The sequence below is a fragment of the Schistocerca americana genome, chromosome 1 (genome assembly GCF_021461395.2).
Source record: "Schistocerca americana isolate TAMUIC-IGC-003095 chromosome 1, iqSchAmer2.1, whole genome shotgun sequence".
Lineage (NCBI taxonomy): Eukaryota > Metazoa > Arthropoda > Insecta > Orthoptera > Acrididae > Schistocerca > Schistocerca americana.
In genome coordinates, this window is record NC_060119.1 from 413843981 (window position 1) to 413862342 (window position 18362).

The following is an 18362-nucleotide window of genomic DNA, read 5'->3' on the forward strand; positions in this document are numbered from 1 at the left end:
TACGTAATTTTGAGTTTCTGGGTGTGGTATTCTGAATGTATTCTCAAAAAGACGCATTTAGAATTATAATTTATTATGTAGCACGTCATGAAACGTGGCATTACTAGATCGCATATTACCACAAATGTGCTACTTTTAATTACACTTTTTCACCGCTGAAAAAAAATCAAACCATTACCAAATTCAATATTTTTTGGTAGTATGTTTTCCCTCCTTTCAAAAATGTTCATTCATGAAATTCCACTGTATCGTAAACTTTTATTCTAAAGTGAAACCACCACCTTGTTTGTTTGTCTTTGTCAATTTCATTTGTATTCATTGCTTACTATGACGACTTACTTGCATACGTCCTTACTTACTTGCTACGGCGATTTCGAAATAATTGTTGTTATTATTATTATTATTATTATTATTGTGGGACTCAAAAGATCCCCACAGGTATCAATTAACATGTTGTCTTGCTGAAGCATCGACACTTTTCCCAAGCCTGATCACCAAAGCCAGCCAAATTACCCCCCCTCTCCAAATCACTTTATGCACGTCTAGGCACAACGATCGTGAATGCTGCACCCACCTGCCACTTCATGCCCACTGAAACCACCATTCTGGACAACTGCCAGGAAGCTATCTCTCATGGTCATGTATGCTGAAATACCGTGGCAGTAAATGATTGTCATATATTCATCTGTGATGCAGTGTGTTACCACATTCGGCATACCTCAGCTATATTATGCTTGCACCTGTTACGCTTGCAACAAACAATGCAATGTAAAAAAATATGGTACAAACAGTAGAATTTCAGAGCCTCAAATGTTGCCACACTGCTACCACGTAATTTCACAGATTTGCTCTTTTGTCTTTATCTAATGAAACATCTCAGCATTTCAAACAAATACTATAAATAGATGTGTGGTGTCTGTTCTGTCTGCTATGTCCTCCATTGTTGATTTATTCCAATGCCTGCAGATGGCAGAATGTCCTGATTTCTCTTAATCAGATAAATAAATATTATAAAGCACATATATATAAAAAAAATCCAGTTATTATATGCAGAAAATCAGAAAGATCAATATGGAAAAGCTTTATAGTAAAAGTGGAACAAATATACAGTTAAAATTGTGTTACATGTGATGCTACTGCCATTGGCACTATATGTTGCATTACCAATGGTGCATGCTGCACTCCACTGAGAGTACCCGAGCTTATCAAGGCACGAACAGTTTTATTTTGTTGACTGTACATACAAAGTTTTGGATTTTGCCTCAATTTCTGAATGCGGTGATGAATAGGCTGGTGCTGTTAAGCTGAGAGAGGAATAACATAAAAGAGTACAAACTATGAGTTTCATAATTTTGCACTGAATGTCAACATATAAGAAACAATAGGTAAATACTGGATAAGAAAAACAACATGATCTGAACATTTTTCAACAAGGGACGTCAATAGCGTGGCTATAGGTACCGAGGCTAGAAGCCATTCTCCATAACAAATAATACTGATGTAGTGAATAGAGAAGGTGATGGCTTCCTTGCAAGAATCGTTACTGGGGACGAAACCTGGGTTCACTTCAACCAACCGGAAATGAAGAGAGCGAGCAAGGAATGGCGCCATTCCTCATCACCAAAACCAAAGAAGTTTTGAATGGAACCATCAGCAGGGAAGGTTATGCTGACTCTCTTTTGGGATGAAAAAGGCGTCATTTTGGAGCATTACATGCCTAGAGGGACCACTGTCACCAGTGCATCATACACAGATCTCCTAATAATCATCTGCAGCCTGCAATCAAATCAAAGCGACATCGATTACTGTCAGCAGGTGTCCTTTTGCAACATGACAATGCAAGGCCCCACACTGTGCAACAATCACAGACCTGCATTTTGAGTGTCTTCCTCATACACCATACTCACCAGACCTTGCCCCCTAGTGATATCCGTATGTTTGGACCACTCAAAGACGCGATGGAAGGAAAGAAGTTCTGTTGTGATGAAGAGGTATGCCACGCGGTGCACGAGTGGTTGCGTGGACTACCAAAAGAATTTTTTTTCTAAAGGAATTTATGCACTTTGTAAGCGCGTCAAAAAATACCAATTTTTCAAATTTCGAGCAAAGTGGCAAAGTGGCAAATTACCTAATTTTTGAACACTGTTATTTCAGTTTCTATTTGCATAGTATAAACATATTACTCATCATGTTATTCATTGGAATTTACCATCTCACTCTGCTGCAGGGCCAGGACAAACAGCATCATATTCGGTAACTACGAACACATTCAAGTCAGATTGCGTGAAGTTTATTTGTGTTAATACGATTGCATGCAGGTGCCGTACATTTTCTACAGTTGATTGACGTTAATGATCAGTTATAAGGAAAGGATGTAGGGATTGTTCTTTAGCGGACAAATACGTATTTATTCTTTGGCGGGCGGGCGGAAGGTGATTATCTTATCAATAGCCCAAAGCTATGTTTCCTGCCTGCAACGTCATTTTGGATATCAATTTGCTACTGTATTTGATGGGTATCCATGTGAGGGAGACAAATGTAGCACAAAGAGTGCTGAGAGGATTTGTAGGTCCAAAAAACATTCTTCGGTTGACGTTGTGGTTGTATCAGAGATGGTGAACCATGTCCCTCAGGACAAGTTCTTGTACAACAAACGAAACAAGATGCATTTGATCACACTTCTTAAAAACGAATTTCTGGAGTGCACCAGGCACAAGAAGATGCTGACGTTATGATTGTAACATCTGCCATTTCAAGAACCAAAGAATTTGGAAGTGTTGTAGTTGTAGGAGAAGGTGCTGACCTGCTTGTGCTCATGACCAGTTTGGGGCAAGGCATTGAAAACTTATTTTTCTTAAAGCCAGGAAGAGGAAATGCAGAAGACAAGTGGTTTTCCACTGCATCTTACAAGTTTGACAGTGAATATATTCTGTTCACTCATGCCTTTAGTGGATGTGATACAACATCCGCTTTTGTTGGTCAAGGCAAAATTAAGTGCTGCAATATTGTTGCGAAAAATGAACACCTAACCTCAGTGCTTTGCACGTTCAATAAACCACATGCTACCCGTGAAGAAATAATAACAGCAGGAGAACAAGTTACTATCGCATTGTATAGTGGAGGTGTCAGCAGTTCCCACACACTAGACCATTTGCGGTACCAGTTATTCACCAAGTCTGCCACAAAAAGCAACTGAATCTTGCACGGTTGCCACCTACACAAGATGCTGCACAACATCATTCGTTGCGGAATTACCAACAAGTCCAAAGTTGGATGGGAAACTGGAAACCTCCTGAGAAATGGGGCTGGAATCACAGTGACCACGGGCCAATACCCATTATAATGAGGCAAGATCCAGCACCTGAAGCACTTCTTCACATTGTTTCATGCTCATGCAAGCTGAACTGTGGCGGAGCCTGCTCCTGCAGAAAAGCGGGTTTGAAATGTTCTTCAATTTGCAAGAAATGTATTGGGGTAGCGAAGAAGATGTTATGGAGGATGCTGAGGAAACCGCTGACGAAATCAACGAACTTGCTGAGGCCGACTCACTGTTTAAAGAAGAGGTCAATCTGGGATCAACTCTACGTACAGACCCTGAATCCTTAACTCAAGGTATTTCTGGTGACACTGAGGAACCTGGCCCATCAAAACATTGGAAGTGATGCTCATGTCTGTCTCAAGTGCACTAACGTGCGATATTACACGTATTACACACCCAGAACTGTCAACATTTTTTAGTAACTGACAATGCATTTTAATTGTAATAAAGCTACTTATTTTTAATGTCAACTGTGTGGCTTTTATACACAAGAATAATTACCTACCTAATTAGGTTGCCTATTGCAGCTAATAATAGTTCAGTTTCCTGAGACAATTTATTGATTTTGTGTGTGTGTGTGTGTGTGTGTGTGTGTGTGTGTGTGTGTGTGTGTGTCTGTCTGTCTGTCTGTCTCTTAATGATGTATTTTTATAGTTATAGTTTTACAAATACCAGGGCTGAGGTGGCCCATAGTGAACTTCAGGTAGTGATGTAAGAATCACAATAGTTGGGTGCCCAGCAATCCTCATGTTGCATACAGAGAAATTGAATACCTGAAAATGAGGTGGTAAATTCCAACATATAACATCATGTATAATGTATTTATACTACACACACAGAAACTGAAAAAATAGTGCTCAAAAATTAGGTATCTTGCCACTATGCTCAAAATTTGAAAAATTTGTATTTTTTGAGGTGCTGTAGCGCCTTAGATATTGGGAGTATAAAAAAGATATAGACATTAAAGTAATAGGAGCAAAAAAACTCAGATATTTTGAAAAAACTGAAAAAAGGCCGAAATTTTCCAAGTTTTTTGACTGCAGAAAGTTTTCCCAAACAAAATTTTGTTGGCAAAACTCGGTTTTCTAATCTTTCCAACCATATGAATGAGTTGAAAAAATAAACTCTTCTACCTCACCTTTTGCAAGGTACGAGGTGCATTCAAGTTCTAAGGCCTCCGATTTTTTTCCTAATTAACTACTCACCTGAAATCGATGAAACTGGCGTTACTTCTCGACGTAATCGCCCTGCAGACGTACACATTTTTCACAATGCTGACGCCATGATTCCATGGCAGCGGCGAAGGCTTCTTTAGGAGTCTCTTTTGACCACTGGAAAATCGCTGAGGCAATAGCAGAACGGCTGGTGAATGTGCGGCCACGGAGAGTGTCTTTCATTGTTGGAAAAAGCCAAAAGTCACTAGGAGCCAGGTCAGGTGAGTAGGGAGCATGAGGAATCACTTCAAAGTTGTTATCACGAAGAAACTGTTGCGTAACGTTAGCTCGATGTGCGGGTGCGTTGTCTTGGTGAAACAGCACACGCGCAGCCCTTCCCGGATGTTTTTGTTGCAGTGCAGGAAGGAATTTGTTCTTCAAAACCTTTTCGTAGGATGCACTTGTTACCGTAGTGCCCTTTGGAACGCAGTGGGTAAGGATTACGCCCTCGCTGTCCCAGAGCATGGACACCATTTTTTCAGCACTGGCGGTTACCCAAAATGTTTTTGGTGGCGGTGAATCTGTGTGCTTCCATTGAGCTGACTGGCACTTTGTTTCTGGATTGAAAAATGGCATCCACGTCTCATCCATTGTCACAACCGACGAAAAGAAAGTCCCATTCCTGCTGTCATTGCGCGTCAACATTGCTTGGAAACATGCCACACGGGCAGCCATGTGGTCGTCCGTCAGCATTCGTGGCACCCACCTGGATGACACTTTTCACATTTTCAGGTCGTCATGCAGGATTGTTTGCACAGAACCCACAGAAATGCCAAATCTGGAGGCGATCTGTTCAACAGTCATTCGGCGATCACCCAAAACAATTATCTCCACTTTCTCGATCATGTCGTCAGACCAGCTTGTACGAGCCCGAGGTTGTTTCGGTTTGTTGTCACACGATGTTCTGCCTTCATTAAACTGTCGCACCCACAAACGCACTTTCGACACATCCATAACTCCATCACCACATGTCTCCTTCAATTTCAATTGGTTTCACACCACGCAAAGTCAGAAAATGAATGATTGCACGCTGTTCAAGTAAGGAAAACGTCGCCATTTTAAGTATTTAAAACAGTTCTCGTTCTCGCCGCTGGCAGTAAAATTCCATCTGCCGTACGATGCTGCCATCTCTGGGACGTATTGATAATGAACGCGGCCTCATTTTAAAACAATGCGCACGTTTCTATCTCTTTCCAGTCTGGAGAAAAAAAAATCGGAGGCCTTAGAACTTGAATGCACCTCGTATATCTGCTATTTGACTGGACTAATGAATGACGACTGGCACAAAGCCAATTTTAAAACTTTAACTATCCTACTTTTAGTAAACACTCAGATACATCATGTGTGTCTCCTGAGAGTCATTTTTCTCATAATTCTATTGACATTTCACTTTTTTGATGTGTAGATAGAGTCAGAGCAAAAAAGTACTGTTTATCAAGTATCTCAAGTAATGTCCAGAATTTGCAGAAAGTGTCTGTTTATTGTTAGAAACTTTTTTTTTTTTTTTTTAAACATGAAATGTTATATGAGGATTTGATAGGGGAGTCCCAAATTACTCTAGTGCCATTTTCAAATAAAAAATATGTGTTAAAGGTAATGCATGGTGGCAGAAGAGTGGCAGTACGGCATGGGCCAGTACACAAGTCAGGGCAAGTCCAGCAAGCTAAGGTTTGCCGATACAAGTACCAGTGGACATACAAGCTGGTTGTGACACTCCTCCTCCTCCTCCCCCCCCCCCCCCAACCCCCCCCCCCCCCCCCCCACCACCACATTTTTCAGTCCTCAAGGTATAGTAAAATACTGCAGATATTATTGTGTTATGGATATGAAAACCAAAGTAGTAGTTCATCCCATCTTCTTTGCCAAATTTGCCCAGTGTGTTGCGAAACATTGCACTTTTAAGCTGCTACCCAGTTTCTGCTGGAGTAATGGTTATTTTTCGCATTTTGCTACCCCTCTTAACACATACTTTGTTAAATCAAATATAAAACTAGACTAAGCACGAATTGGTTTATGCAGAGGGGCATAAAACTGAACTTTATAAATAACATTTAATTTGTAGTGCGAGGCAGACCGGTATTTATGGCGTACTTCCGAACGTACAGCCAAGTTGTTCTCTTCATTTTTGCATAATATTTCAACGACCAAACCAGTCGCCAACTTCATTTGCTGCAAGTTGTACTGTTATGCATATCGCTGCCTGAACTCCAACCAGTCCATGCAGCGAGTACACGTAACAGCACAACTAACAGTGCCTGAAGACGACAAATGCGTCAGACAGTGAAATATTGAGCAAAAATATAAACAAAAAACCTCACTGTACACCCAGAGATTCGTCTTTAATCAATCATGCCAAGAAAACATATGAAGTCATACTGCCGTTTTCCACTGACACTGGGCAGCATGTAAAACATGGTAAGAAACACATGGGGCTGGTGTTTGGTGGGATGGGTCTGTCGGTCTCTCTCTCTCTCTCTCTCTCTCTCTCTCTCTCTCTCTCTCTCTCTCTCTCTCTCTCTCTCGCCCTCCTCTCCCCCTCCTACTACCTCTCCCCCCTCTCCCTGTCCCCCTCCCCCTCACCATCCCAACATTACAATTTAGAGCTGATCTAAATGTTAATAGCCCAATTTATTGGCCTATTTACTGTACAAAATTTCTCTTTTATCCCTTAGTAAATACCATCAATGACTTCGCAGCATAAACAATGTGCTGTCCCAGTAGCGTTAGTGAAGATGAGAAGTTGCACACTAAATATACGAGGGCTATCCACAAAGTACATTACGTTTTGGAATTGAAAATAAATAAAGTATTGGATTTTTTTTTTTATTATATACAGATGAAAGCCACACTTAATTACTAATTTTCTACATAGTTGCCATTTAAATTAAGGCACTTATCGTAGCGATGGACGAGCTTGGAAATTCCTTCGTCGTAAAATTCGGCCGCCTGCGCCTTCAACCACGTGGTTACCTCTTTTGGGACAGAAAAGGTGTGATTTTTGTGGGTTTCCTGGAAAGAGGCACTTCAATAAATTCTCAAAGGTATTGCCAAACTCTGCACAATCTCAGAAGAGCAATACAAAACAAGCACAGGGGAAAGTTGGGCTCAAAGATCTTGCTGATTCACGACAATGCCCGGGCCCACACGGCAAATGCCACTCGTGAAGTTCTCAAATCTTTTAAGTGGGAGTTGTTTCCTCATCCGCCGTACAGTCCCGACCTGGCACCGAGCGACTTCCACTTATTCCCAGCAATGAAGAAGTGGTTGGCTATGCAGTGTTTTGATGACGATGCACAGCTTCAAGAAGAGGTAACCACGTGGTTGAAGGCGCAGGCGGCCGAATTTAACGACGAAGGGATTTCCAAGCTCGTCCATCGCTATGATAAGTGCCTTAATTTAAATGGCAACTATGTAGAAAAGTAGTATTTAAGTGTGGCTTTCATCTGTATATAATAAAACAAATTTCCAATACTTTATTTATTTTTAATTCCAAAACGTAATGTACAGGGTTATTACAAATGATTGAAGCGATTTCACAGCTCTACAATAACTTTATTATTTGAGATATTTTCACAATGCTTTGCACACACATACAAAAACTCAAAGTTTTTTTAGGCATTCACAAATGTTCGATATGTGCCCCTTTAGTGATTCGGCAGACATCAAGCCGATAATCAAGTTCCTTCCACACTCGGCGCAGCATGTCCCCATCAATGAGTTCGAAAGCATCGTTGATGCGAGCTCGCAGTTCTGGCACGTTTCTTGGTAGAGGAGGTTTAAACACTGAATCTTTCACATAACCCCACAGAAAGAAAGAGCGTGGAGGCCATGACATGAATTGCTGATCATGATCTCCACCACGACCTATCCATCGGTTTTCCAATCTCCTGTTTAAGAAATGCCGAACATCATGATGGAAGTGCCATCCTGTTAAAAGATGAAGTCGGCGCTGTCGGTCTCCAGTTGTGGCATGAGCCAATTTTCCAGCATGTCCAGATACACGTGTCCTGTAACGTTTTTTTCGCAGAAGAAAAATGGGCCGTAAACTTTAAACCGTGAGATTGCACAAAACACGTTAACTTTTGGTGAATTGCGAATTTGCTGCACGAATGCGTGAGGATTCTCTACTGCCCAGATTCGCACATTGTGTCTGTTCACCTCACCATTAAGAAAAAATGTTGCTTCATCACTGAAAACAAGTTTCGCACTGAACGCATCCTCTTCCATGAGCTGGTGCAACCGCGCCGAAAATTCAAAGCATTTGACTTTGTCATCGGGTGTCAGGGCTTGTAGCAATTGTAAACGGTAAGGCTTCTGCTTTAGCCTTTTCCGTAAGATTTTCCAAACTGTCGGCTGTGGTACATTTAGCTCCCTGCTTGCTTTATTCGTCGACTTCCGCGGGCTACGCATGAAACTTGCCCGCACGCGTTCAATCGTTTCTTCGCTCACTGCAGGCCGACCCATTGATTTCCCCTTACAGAGGCATCCAGAAGCTTTAAACTGTGCATACCATTGCCGAATGGAGTTAGCAGTTGGTGGATCTTTCTTGAACTTCATCCTGAAGTGTCGTTGCACTGTTATGACTGACCGATGTGAGTGCATTTCAAGCACGACATACGCTTTCTCGGCTCCTGTCGCCATTTCGTCTCACTGCGCTCTCGAGCGCTCTGGTGGCATAAACCTGAAGTGCGGCTTCAGCCGAACAAAACTTTATGAGTTTTTCTACGTATCTGTAGTGTGTCATGACCATATGTCAATAAATGGAGCTACAGTGAATTTATGAAATCGCTTCAATCATTTGTAATAGCCTTGTACTTTGTGGATAGCCCACATACTAATAAAAAGCAGAAATCGATAGCACAGTAATTAACAATTAATAATATTGACAGAAGAGAAATCAGCACTGAAGATGAACTGATGACGAGAAGGCCTTCACTTTTTAGCAGCAGTATAAACCCGCTGTCAGCAGATAGCGTAACAACCTCCGACACACTAACTCCCTATGTAAAATGCTGACAGGTATATACTTTCAGAAAGTTTATGAAGTGCAGCTATCTTGGCAGCTGGTACATAATTTGATGGAGAAAGAGGTGACAGTCTACCAAGGAAGTAGAAGATGCTTAAAACCAGTGGAACATTATTCTACTCTATAACTATTTTGTGGCAGAGAAAAAATTAGCTGTATTCCTCATAACATTTACCGAATTTTCCATCATGCTTGACTGAACATGATAACAATACTGAATAGGAAATTCATCCTAATGTTCTGTAAAATTATGTTTATTTGATCATGAACTGGCTTAGAGCTTAAATATATATAATACTGCAGAACATTAGGAAGTGTTTGCTATTTAGTATAGCTATATTCCTAATAACTAGGCAAGTTCTTCCATGATATACAATGATTGTATTTTCCATTCACGTGGTGGCAAAGACATTTTTAACATACTAAATTTAACGCTTGTTAAAGCACAATGAAATTACTTGATGGGTGTTTACCCAAAGAAGATAGTATCATAACGCATTACATACACTTAACAATAGAGGTTGAAAAAGGCATTAAGAGGTTGGGAATATTCACACACACACACACACACACACACACACACACACACAACCGGGTAAACTGTTTATCACATATACTACCTGAAAGGTGTATCCAAAATAAGCTACACATAAGTACTCACTACTACATTAATTGTCAACTATTTTAAACTGTGAAGTGAAATCTAAATTTGTACAACTTAACAATAATTTTTCGCAATTAAAAAAAAGAGCTTCTCAGACTCACCCAACTTTGGTGAAAAGTTTTCCTTGCACATTCAGGTAACTAATAACAAATCTCTTGTTAACCTGAAACACATTAATGGCAAACTGAGTTTATCTGTCTACTTAGCACTATAGCATTTTGTTCATTATAACTAACATAATCTGAGGCACAATCCCAATTTGAATAATCTAATGACACTGTTTTCTTAAAAGAAGAAAGAATAAAATCATCTAAAATTACGAGTACTGTACTTGATTCTCCGTAGTCAATACAAGTGACGAAATTCATGAAAGTTATGAACTATTCTTGGAAATTTCATTTGCTTCACAATCATTACTGTTCCACATTCAATGGTCTCAAAACCAATTATATCATACTAATGGGCTCTCAGTGGCAATCACTGGTACACTCAAAACATGAAGATTGGTTTTTCCTCATTATTATCCTTGAGCCATGTATGCCACACCACACTGCACACTGTTCTCCATGGTAGCCTCCAATATGCATAGATAAACTATTAATACTCTAAAACAGGGCATCCCAACCTTTTCAGCTGGCGGACCCCTTCTTCAGTCGAAAATCCATGGCGGGCCCCTAGTCAGTCAAGAGCACAGTAACTCCAAATTTCAGAGCGCCATGGGAACTGAAAGCTTCTTAATGCAGGTGCCATGTTCCCAATGACCGACCCCCCCCCCTTCCCCCCCTCGAAGGATCAATAGTCTTGTGTTTAGAGATGAATGAAAACAACTTGAAATTAACAAACCAATTGGAATTCTCACTGTATCCAGTCACTTACTAGTGGATTTACTCCCTTTGTTCAACACACTATATCTTGATTAAAATTACTAGGTAATTGAAATTTCACACGATGGACCTGTCTTCCTCCAAGAGCAATCAATGTCACGTCCAAACTGTTCGCTGTTGAAAAGCTGTCGCTTATGGTCTGTTCACTTCCACTATTTGGCTACTGTTATGTAAGGAGCATGCATATTTCGTAACAGTCGTGTGTGTGTGTGTGTGTGTGTGTGTGTGTGTGTGTGTGTGTGTTTTCGCGTGAAATCCGAAGAAAAATGTTCAAATGTATGTAAAGTCTTCCTTTGATCGTCCTCCCTCCTCATTCATTTCAACTGGAAACTTCCCTTGTGAAGGCGATGGAGAAACTGCACCCTTCTTCAGTGATCCTGACTTCAGCCACCGATTCATGTTAGAAGTAATAAACTGGCCAAAAATCGGCTTATGAAATAGGTAGTGCACTGACAAGGCAAGTTTAACATTTAATGATGCCTGGCGCCGCATATGTGCCAGCGAGCGCTGTGATTGGTCGCATGCGTAAAAGGTTTCAGCACATCTAGCGCCGTGAGCCGGTGCACAAACGACCCCCATATTGTTGCAAAACAGTCGATCAGAGAAGCCGCATTCTCCGGCACTAAACTGTGTATACGTTCTCACTTAGGAACCGCAAAGGCTGCTTGGGGATACGACCTGAAGTAAAAGTACACACGTTTTTCACACACACACACACACACACACACACACACACACACACACACACACACCAAAAAAAAAAAAAAAAAAAAAAAAAAAAAAAAAAAAAAAAAAAAAATAGTGATGAATTTGATTTTCACATTTTTATTCAATAATTTTACTCATTATTTTACACGATTTGGTGAAAGCTGGCCGCGGACCCCCTAGAAAGAGCCGGCGGACCCCTAAGGGGTCCGCGGACCACAGGTTGGGAAGCCCTGCTCTAAAACATTGTCTTTTCAAGTTGAAATTCTCTCCCATTTTATTCTATGGATGAATGTGAAACAAACTATTATTCAGCTCATTACAGCATATCATCTTTCACTACACAAACAGATGACACCTGCAGCACATGAATGATCGATGTTATCACCTAACAAATGTGCTGTGTTTCTGAATATAATTATTTTGATCCTTTGGAAGCATTTTCATCAATTGAATTTAAATTCTACACAGTAATATGTATATGGAACTAACTGCTATTAGACAAAGAGATTGAGACATTCTGCAGCAGTCATCCTACAAAAGCGAGAGACAAATATTTCCAGCTCAACATCAGAATAAACTAGTAGGTAACATTACAAATTAGCTGCAGACGCAAACTGTAGACTGTACAGTTCAGTAACGTGGCAACAACATGTACCATTTCTGCTCTGTATCTTCTTGTTATCCTGGTAGCTTCTAGAAGAATATATGCTGCCTTACAAAAAGAGTGAAGCACCCAGAAGAGGAGGTGGAGGAGAAAGAGGAAGAAACAAAATTGAAATTCACGGACTGAGGGGTATGTGAAGTTATTACGATACTGACTCAAACTGAGAAAGAATTGGCAGTATGAGCCCAATTATCAGTATGACATTATAGCCCCTCCAGTCTGGATGAATGTGATGATTCAGTAGGGAAGTGTGTCATGAAATAGTGTATCCTCTCATGAGGCAAGCCAGCCCACAATTGTTGTGATTGGTCCTTTATATCCTGGATACTAGCACTGGGATGGACTTGACATCTGAGCTGGTGCCAATCATGTCATATCGGTGACAGATCTGGGGACCTTGGGCCACAGGAATACTTCACCATCATGCACAAAGTTCATAGACACATGTGCCATGTGTGGAGAGCATTGCTATGTTGAAAAATGGCTGAGAGGTAACACAAGACAGATATAGGATGTCTGAGACGTACCAGTGAGTGATCAGAGTTCCCTCAATCACTAACCTGAAGTCATAATCAATGGGTCATACAAATAAAACGGATATTGTACTTTATTTTCAGAAAAAATTCTCAGGTTTTCATGAGGTAAAAGTGTCAGGAAACATCTTTCACCAGAAATGTTGTCAGCTTGAGTAAAAGGGTGTGGGGCAGTGGCTCAGCACAAATAGCTTCTCCGATTTCATACGAAAAAATCTAAAGAAGTGGAGAACATTCTCAGATTTCGTACGAAAAAACCTAGAGAAATTTCTCAAAAGTAGAGAATATTCTCCATTTTCCCAATGGACTTCACAGCTTACTTCAAGTTGAGTAAATTCTGTTGAGATTTTTAGTAAAAATGGGAGAATTTATGTTGTTCTAAAGGCAAAAAAGGACATATGTAGGGCCGAAGACATGATGACAAGAGGAACTGTAATAGTTTATAATATACAGGTTTAACAGCAAAAACATTATTTGGCTTTCAAATAATTTCTTTCCCAAAAATTATGAAAGAAAGGGGGCATGACTTTGAAGAAGTGAAAATGAAAACATTTTTGCTCTGCTACTTAGCAGACCCAGGTTTTCAGACTAGTGTAGGAGAATACTTAGGTACACACCAGGCAATTGTGTCATTTACATTTATAGATGTTCACTATGCTACCCAAAAAGCACTTCTTTAGATACAATTTCCCAGAAATGTTGGAGAACTAGAAACAGTAATACTTAAATGGCACTCAAGGTGTCAGTTTCCATGTGTGCTGGGGCTCTCAATTGTAAACACATACCAATCACAAAACATGGAGACAAATATATTAACTGAAAGGTCCTTTCTAGTATCAATGTGCAGGCACATGTGATAGTAATGAATTTTTACTAATGTTAATGCTTCAAGGCCTGGGTCTGTGCTTGAGTCTAGGATATATAGATGCCAGATACTAAGACAGAGCCAGTATAATGCTTTTTATTTTAGGAGATTAAGGGTATGGCATCTCACCATGGTTAAGGACAAAATTCCAGACTTCACAAATGCCTCGTAAGAGGGTCTACAGTAAACTTCAGCATGGCAGAATGAAGCTGTTTTGGAAAATTCAATGGAGGAGATGATTCTTTCATTAGACAACTACAGTGACAGTGATGCTTTAAGCATGTCACACAGATGACTGTGAAGTCAGTGGAGTTTTTGCATTATCACCACAGAAGTGAAACATAGGCAGTTTTAGCTGTTGCTTGGAGTGTGTAGTTTACAACTGTAAGTAGCTACATAATAAAATTATAATGTCATAGATTTTGAAATTTTAATAATGCCGTATCAGTGACTAACTACAAATGAGCTTCATCTCAGGAATTCAGTCTGTCTCACATAAAATAAATTTTGCTGCAATACTGAGATAATGTTTTTTTCTATTACTTTTAATCATTCCCCCTTACTGGTTGGCCTATTTAAGATACATTTTTCCAAAGTACAAATCTTATTTTTTGTTATGTTGGAAATACGCAGGCAGATCAGAAAAATTAACGAACCAGTAATTACAAACCTACCTTCCGTTTCTTCCAACAAAACCACATGAGCAACTGCTTAGTAGTTGACTATAACAGAATTCTGGTTTGGAGTAGAAGAAAAAGTTATGTACTCTTAAGATTTCATTCACATAATATGTTCATTTAACTTCAATAACAAAAAAGTTTCCCGCATGTCAAAAATTCAGTAACTTCAGCAGATAAAACATTTTTGTTAACTGTCTGTACAGTATATTGTCTTAATAACTTGGTACCTCACACAAAACTAAAATCAAAACATAGTGCAACGCTTAAAGGACACATTGATGCCAATTCCATAGCTGCACATTGTATAGTTTGCCTGTTTGAGTGAGTTGACTGAAATGTAAGATTACACATGTGTCCTATGCCATATGTGGCACTCAACACATACCAGGAACTTTCTCAAGAAGGATAGGAGATAGTGGGAAAGATACTTCTGGTTACAGAATGTGTTTCGAATTTTTTATTCACATGAAGTTGTGAACTTTCTTAGAGAATGTTCTTCTTTTTTACTCATACAGCCAAGTAGCTCCCCACACCATGATACCAACAGTGCCGCTCCAAACCTTTGGATGAATGGGACTTTTCCACACGTCGCTGCCTTGCTTGTTGATTACGGTCTGCCGGGGTAGTGAAGAACTGCAATTCATTGTTGAACACAATGCAGTATCATTCATCAGCAGTCTACACTTCACAGTCACAGAACCACACCAAACACAATCGTTTGTGCTGTGCTATCACCAGCCTAAGAATATGGAACAGTAATGCCCTAGTCCACCTGCTGCTAGTTGCTGACCAATGGTGCAGGATGATATGGATGTAGCACAGAGCTTATTACTTGTTCTCGGACAGCTGACACACATTTGAAGGGGTAACTTGCACGGTGCACAATACAGTGACCCTCCACTGTTGTGGTCAGAAGTGGCCAACTGGAACCTTGACAACACATTATGCATTACCCAGGCCACTGTCTCATCCAAATGCCCCACAAACCAGGATATTGCACAATTCGACCAGCTGGTCAAATTAAGATCCACAATGATACCCCTCTCACACGGTCAAGTGCTGACAACACTGTCTCACACAAGTGTGCGTATCTCCACTGTCCTTTACAGTGATCCCTCAATCTGATGCTGTTAGTCCCTTTTTTTATATACCATACCAGGTCTGGTAACAACACTAAATATGAGTAAAACTAAAGCACTTGCCATTTTACATGTCACAGAGGACTGCAACTCAATTCATTTACATATTCGCTGATGGTGCATATATGTATGGAGTTACACTGACATCCAACCACGTCTTCTGGGTGCTTCACATTTTTGCCAGGCAGTGTATACACATTAATGAAAATACTTATAGGCTGCAAAGTCAACATGAAAATGGCATGCAAGATAAATTATTTCTCATTATCCTGTATATAATTTAGTTACCAAACTAAAATAAATTGCTAGGTTGTAGAATACTATGAGCATTTTATTTATTCGTTGTATTGTCTACATCTGGGTCAGGAAATGGTTATGAAATATATCATGGCTCTGGCTCTGAGCACTATGGGACTTAACATCTGTGGTCACCAGTCCCCCAGAAATTGGAACTACTTAAACCTAACTAACCTAAGGACATCACACACATCCATGCCTGAGGCAGGATTCAAATATATCATGATTAGCTAACCTCAACACTAGAAAGCGCAGCAAGTTCCTCTTCCTCACTGTCAGGTACAAGACCACAACTATTGCCTGCAGAAGTAGTCACATGGACACGACGACGACGTCCTTCTGGATGAATCCAAACTTCTCGCCGTATACCAGCTCCTTCCTTTTCTTTCATACGCTCACGCTGTTTCTGCTCACGTTCTTCTCGTCTACGGCGCTCAGTTTGCTCAAACTACGGAAAGAAAGAATCTCTGTCACACTGTAATAATGGACCTATACATTTCCATCAAACCACAAGCAGTCATATTATAACAAAAAGAAGTAGATTGGGCATAAATACACAATGTTTCAAATATAAATGTACAAACAACAAACTTTAATGGAGAAATCAAGCAAATATCAAAGTCTGACAAAGAAGCAAGTTTTTCCATATGTTAAGAAGAATCTTCCCAAAATGAAAGAAACAAAAAGAAAGCTGCTACATATCGTGCAACTCGGACTTACCCTTGTACACCACTTTGACCACAAAGCAAGAATTAATCTTACTGGTGATCCTATTTATTTATTTGTATGGGACACACGCCACTGCTATATTGAATAATGACACTATTTAGTCGTGCTTGTAATGTCAAATCAAAGCTTTTCTGTGTTACGTGTAGGGACATATTTCAGTTTCTCTGGTTTTGGAGTTCAGTTTCCATAATTTGAAAGATATGCTTGTGACAGCCAGGTAATCTTTATGTACAAAGAGTCACTGTCCATAGTATCACCCGCAAGGCTAAGTAGCATTTCTCTACAATTTGGTACATCTGGCAAGGGAAGGGCACAGGATGGTAATCAACAATATGGCTCAAACAGCATGCTTCTCTCATCCGAGCAGGCCATACGAAAAGATACAGCTCCCTCTAACGAGTGTGAAGGATATCCCCCAATAATTTTCAAGTCAGTGGTCAAGAACCTGCTAGGCTTCAATTCCCGTAGATACCCTCCATTTTTTCATTCCTTGCTAAATTAAAGTATTAAATATTAAGTTAAATGTTTAACAATTCAATTTATATCAGTATAATTAATATATTTAATTTAGTTAAGATTACTTTAATTTCCTTAATTAATTTACTTAACTGGATTATGTTTTGAATGAAAGAATTCCGAAAATTCAAGCAATTATCTTCTTTTTATTTATAACTAGAAGGTATATTACATTTTTTGGGTGATAATCACTAAATAAATATTTAAAACAAGTGTTGTTCACATTATCCACATTTTATGAAAGCAGTTTTGAGCAAAAACATATATGCTTCAGTGGAAAGCACACTTCATTGAAATTTTCAAATGAAGATTTTTCTTCTCTCTATTTTGATGCATACGAAGCAATTCGTATTGCTGAGGAGAAAAAAGCAGCACTGAATTGATGTGGCACGATCAAACACAATTAAATTGCATCTTCCCTTGATGATAATTCTCACAGTGACTGTGGAAATTCAGGGGCACTTTGTAGTCTTCAAATACATTTTTGACTTTGCAACAAAAATATACTTCGTAGAGGTGAACCAAAAGAGTACATTTGGGTGCAACAATCTTCATAGCACACATTACTTTGTCTTCCTCATTGATGAATGTCTCATCACACAATGTCAAATCTGATTGGTCTCCCCACAAATCCAGCAACAGAAGGAATTTATTGCAGCAATGTATGGCTTTAATGTTGTTTCCAAGAATTTTGCATAAAACTCTTTTGTTAGTTTTCCTGACTTGGAGAAAGTAACAACGATATTCTACAAAAAGGATAGATTGCTACTCACCACATGGAGAAGAGGTTGAGTCACAGATAGGCACAATGGAAAGACATGCAAGCAAGCACAACTCATATACTCATATACACATGACCACTGCCTCTGGCAACTGAGGCACGACTGTAAGCAACTGTGTCTGATGGGAGAAGCAATCAGTGAGTGGTGGGGGTAAGGACGACACAGGGACAGGGAAGGGATAGCAGGGAAGGAAGGTGGGAGTGGGTAGTACCCTTGTGACAGCTTGCAGGGACATGGTAGGGAAAGTTAGCACTGCTAGGTGCTGTCGGGAGGTTTGAGTGGTGTCAGGTGAGGGGGGGGGGGGGGGGCAAAGGAGGAAAGTAGACAAGGGGAAAAGAATAA

At 39.9% G+C, this 18362-nt stretch overlaps 1 protein-coding gene across 1 annotated transcript in view; it reads right to left on the reverse strand.

Annotated features, from left to right (window-relative positions):
- LOC124602110 (telomerase-binding protein EST1A) overlaps positions 1-18362 on the reverse strand; it is a 338716-nt gene that overhangs the window by 110096 nt on the left and 210258 nt on the right. Inside the window, exons 12-13 of the mRNA XM_047136296.1 lie at positions 16229-16441; positions 10325-10386 (exon numbers count right to left, since the gene is read on the reverse strand). Of these exons, the coding sequence (XP_046992252.1) occupies positions 10325-10386; positions 16229-16441 (275 nt within the window). The remainder of the gene's footprint in view (positions 1-10324; positions 10387-16228; positions 16442-18362) is intronic.